The sequence below is a fragment of the Coregonus lavaretus genome (genome assembly GCF_964263955.1).
Source record: "Coregonus lavaretus genome assembly, chromosome: 1".
In the NCBI taxonomy this organism is placed as follows: domain Eukaryota; kingdom Metazoa; phylum Chordata; class Actinopteri; order Salmoniformes; family Salmonidae; genus Coregonus; species Coregonus lavaretus.
The window spans coordinates 63,494,383-63,498,618 of record NC_139988.1 but is presented as its reverse complement, the minus strand read 5'-3'; the positions used below and the strand labels follow the sequence as shown (position 1 = coordinate 63,498,618).

Sequence of the window (4,236 nt, the reverse complement as noted above, 5' to 3'; positions counted from 1 at the left end):
AGCTTAAAGATGTGACATGTACGCCACCTGTTGGATGGTCTGTAGCACTACAATGATGTTCTCTAATCTCAAAACTGACATACATTACCTGTAGGTTGTCTCTGATCAGGTCTTGCTGGCTGTATTCCATGGGACAGGGCACAATCTGTGGCCAAAGACAAACTCCAGTGGCAGAAGATTGTTGTGTCCTTATATCCCACTCGGGACGAGGAAGACTAAGTATGTAAGTATTCTTCTTTGGTGACGAGTTTCCTAGAATTAAAGCAGCTATATAAAGTAATTAATTATCCCTCTTACAGATCGCAATATATATATATATATATATATATATATATATATATATATATATATATATATATATATATATATATATATATATATGTATATATCAGCACATCAACTTTTGCCACAATCATTAAACCATACACTAGGGAGCAGTGTTGCCCATGCTTTCAACATTCGCTCACCAGAATAACTAATAATTTAAAAAATAAAGACATTTTTTGTTTGAGTGTTTCTTTAATTATTTTTAAATTGCGTAGAATATCATGGAAGGTTTTCAAAATGACTAGAACCTTGGGGTAGACTAAAGACCATGGATGATGACAATATCACCAAAAAACGACAGAACCTGGAAGTAATGTTACTTCATGCATCTACTTCATATAATTTTTGATGAGCACTCCTTTAACAGAATGACAATAACAGTAACAGTTTGTTGTTTTTGGAGACTTACATAGATTTTGGAACATGCACACACACACACACACACACACAACAAAATAATTACCCCAAAGCCAGTCAATGGAATGGTTTCCTTATCCTTTTGATCTCTTCTAATTTTGAATTAGAATGGATAGACTAGGGGCACAGTTTGGACCCTTTGAACAAGTAAATACGTTGTCGTAACTCTGTATCTTAGCTCTTCTCAAGAATAAGGACAAGGAATGAGACAAACGTTCTAGCTACAGTGGGATACGTAGTAGGCCACAATAGTGCCAGTACTCTTTGAGCTCCATTTCAAACAAAGCACAGAATCACTCAAGAAGCCATGCAAAGTTTGTTTATAGCTTTTTTGCTATGCTTTGGAGTGATGCTGTCAACAGCTAAATAACGCTAACTTGTCTCAAAAAGCCAGACTTTACGCGCCAAAAGGCATGCGTGTTTAGGCACTTTTGGCCAAGGGTAGGTTTTTACGTACTGAGCGCAACCATTTCGCCTTGAGGACAAAAGGGAGAGGAAATAAAGTATTGACTGGAGCCAATGAAAACGCAGTATCCAACCCAGCGCTCTATAATTCATTTTCACCGGGGTAGAGCGCTGCCACAACTGAGTTACTACAGCTAGGAGAGTTTGAGGACTTGCTCTCCAAGGACTTGCGTTTAGGGCGCACATCTGACTACATCTCTTCACTGCAATTTATTTTAACACTACTGCACAAACTTTCTGTATTTACGAATTATCGTGGACTTTCTTGTCTATAGAGGGCTGCGACCCATGATGAGTGGACAGATTTATGAAAAGAAGATAGCGAGCATTTTGACCGATCTCCCCGGATCTATGAGTTGCCATCCGAGCTCCAAGGACTCTCCGACTCTTCCCGAGTCCTCAGTCACGGACATGGGCTACTACAGTGGACAAACGACTCACAGCCATCACGAATATTACCAGAGTCAAACATACGGGCAACAAATGAATGCCTACCATCACCAATTTAATCTGAATGGAATGGGTGGTGCGGGAGTTTATCCCACCAAGTCTGAATACCCTTACACAAATAGCTACAGACAATATGGACATTACAACAGAGATAATCTGCAGGCTTCACCTCAAAGCTCAGGTAATACTGAACAATATTTGAATTATTTCTGTGTTATATTTTGCCTCATTTCGAAGTTGACTCACTGAATTGTTTCCGTGTATGCGTAAAGAGAGAGAGGATAGGCTACACACATACTCTGAAAAAAACATTAGTGTAGCTTCTTGGGTAGTTTTATGTTGTATAGGTTTGCTCTATCTGAGAAACATTTGCGTAACATATATTGGTTGACTATTGCAGTTAATCGAAATAGAAGGAGATAGCAGAGATAGCGAAAACAATTAAAGGGCCTGCTCTATCATAGTCATATTTGGGTTTCAGATATATAATTCATTTCAACTGTTAAAATTCTATTTTCTATAGGTGGGATTTATTACATGTTACTATAGAGTAAAACTACAATACTGAAGTTGGAACCAATGTGCTGATTGATAGCCTTTGATTAAGAATATAGCCAGTTATTAACAGCTAGTCATAAACCATTATGGTTAGTAATTGCAGTGATAGCAACTGTCTGCGAATCACTTGCCATATATTTAGGTATTATATAAAATGTTGACCGACTCTTGAGGTTATTATAGCAGGCTGAGCATGATCGAGACTTTTTCCATATCTTTTAGCATTGCAACATGGAAATATTGCTATTGCTACTTCAACTAGCATATAACAATGTAATAATGATAATAGTAATAATATATTATCACAATAATAACATGAAATGTATAATGATGATAACTTATTATTATTATCATTATTATTATTACATTGTTTTGGCATTGTTAAATGTTTTTCATAAAATGATACTGAGAACTAACAATACAATTGTTGCTTCTTTCTTTAAAGTGAAAGAAGAACCCGAGCCTGAAGTTCGTATGGTGAATGGAAAACCAAAGAAAATCCGCAAGCCGAGAACAATTTACTCCAGCTACCAACTAGCAGCGTTGCAGAGACGTTTTCAGAAAGCGCAGTACCTCGCCCTCCCCGAGAGAGCCGAACTTGCTGCTCAACTCGGTCTGACACAGACACAGGTAAATATCAAATTATTCATAGGAAGCCATCGCTATTTTTTCATTGTATTGTAAAAAATAAAAAATAAAAATAAAAAGCATAGTTTATTAAGATATTGCATTTGAATATTGGCAACGACAACAAAAGTTCACACAAAAACGTTTTTTATGTGTTTTCTTGAGCCAGGTGTCCTTATAATGTGGGCCTGTAGGCCTACTTTTATATGTAGGCCTAGGCCTGCTGATGCTATGATTGTTTTAAATGCAGATGTTTTGTTGAAATAATATTTTCCTCTTTGAAAACGATACTAGTTATTTAGGCTATTATCAAAATTACGATTTTCATTGTTTGAACATGACTTTCATGCTAATAACATCTCTTTCCTAACAGGTCAAGATTTGGTTCCAAAACCGGAGGTCCAAATTCAAGAAGCTTTATAAGAACGGCGAGATTCCCCTTGACCACAGCCCAAATGCCAGCGACTCCATGACGTGCAACTCCCCGCCATCGCCTACGGTCTGGGACAATAACTCTCTCACTAACCCGCCCAGCAGGTCCCAGGTCCCGCAGCCGCCCCGCAGCTCGTCGCCCCCCTACCTGGAGGATTATAACAACCACTGGTACCAACAGGGATCGCATCTACAGCACCCCGGCGCAGTGCATCACCCAGTACCACAGCAAAGCGTTGGGGCTGTTTATTAAAAAAGACTAAACATAGAGTTGTAATACGAGGCCCTTCCACATCAACTGAACTTTACAGAGCTCTAAAAAGTATAAGCTGGCGCTGGCTTGTTTTGGACGTAGACCTGACAAAGGTGAAAGTAGGTATTTCCCTGAAACGCTGTGTAACCCATTTTTACTGTAGGCTAGCTTACCTACCACGGGAAGAATAATGACAAAACTGTTCAGTTGATCCATATTAAATCGTGGATATGTGTTTGCAGAGCATGAGTCAGAAACTCAGGTCATAATTTATATAGATTTGTACAAAATGTAGAAGGCTGTACATAGGTGTTAATAGAAAGCAGAACCACTAAGATCATATTTGTTTGGAATGGAAATACCGCACTGTGGTGCTGCGAACCTTTTATATTCACGTTGTAATTAGTATGTTATTATTGCCTTTCTGTCAAAAAGAATAAAGATATCAATTGAATATTGTGTTTTGAACTGATGGCAATTTTTTTCAACGTTTTACCTCACTTTAATCACTTCTAAATAAATATATCATATTTCTTCTGTGTTTCGCTGGTCCAGTCGACAGGAAATAACAGACACAAAAAATAGAACAAACATGGCAGCTTAATTCTAAGCATATCTGAGATTTGTTGATGTATCTCGTAAATGTTTAATTTATGTAATTGTTTTCTTCATTGCTGAGTGTTGCACCAAATATTTTATGGCCAACA

General features: G+C 37.8%; 1 protein-coding gene across 1 annotated transcript; it reads left to right on the top strand.

Annotated features, from left to right (window-relative positions):
* Positions 1-1,322: 1,322 nt before the first annotated feature.
* Positions 1,323-3,989, top strand: dlx3b (distal-less homeobox 3b). The gene is made up of 3 exons (XM_084159249.1): positions 1,323-1,840; positions 2,663-2,847; positions 3,218-3,989. The coding sequence occupies exons 1-3, from the start codon at positions 1,498-1,500 to the stop codon at positions 3,527-3,529; spliced, it is 840 nt and encodes a 279-aa protein (XP_084015375.1). The 5' UTR covers positions 1,323-1,497; the 3' UTR covers positions 3,530-3,989.
* Positions 3,990-4,236: the final 247 nt, after the last annotated feature.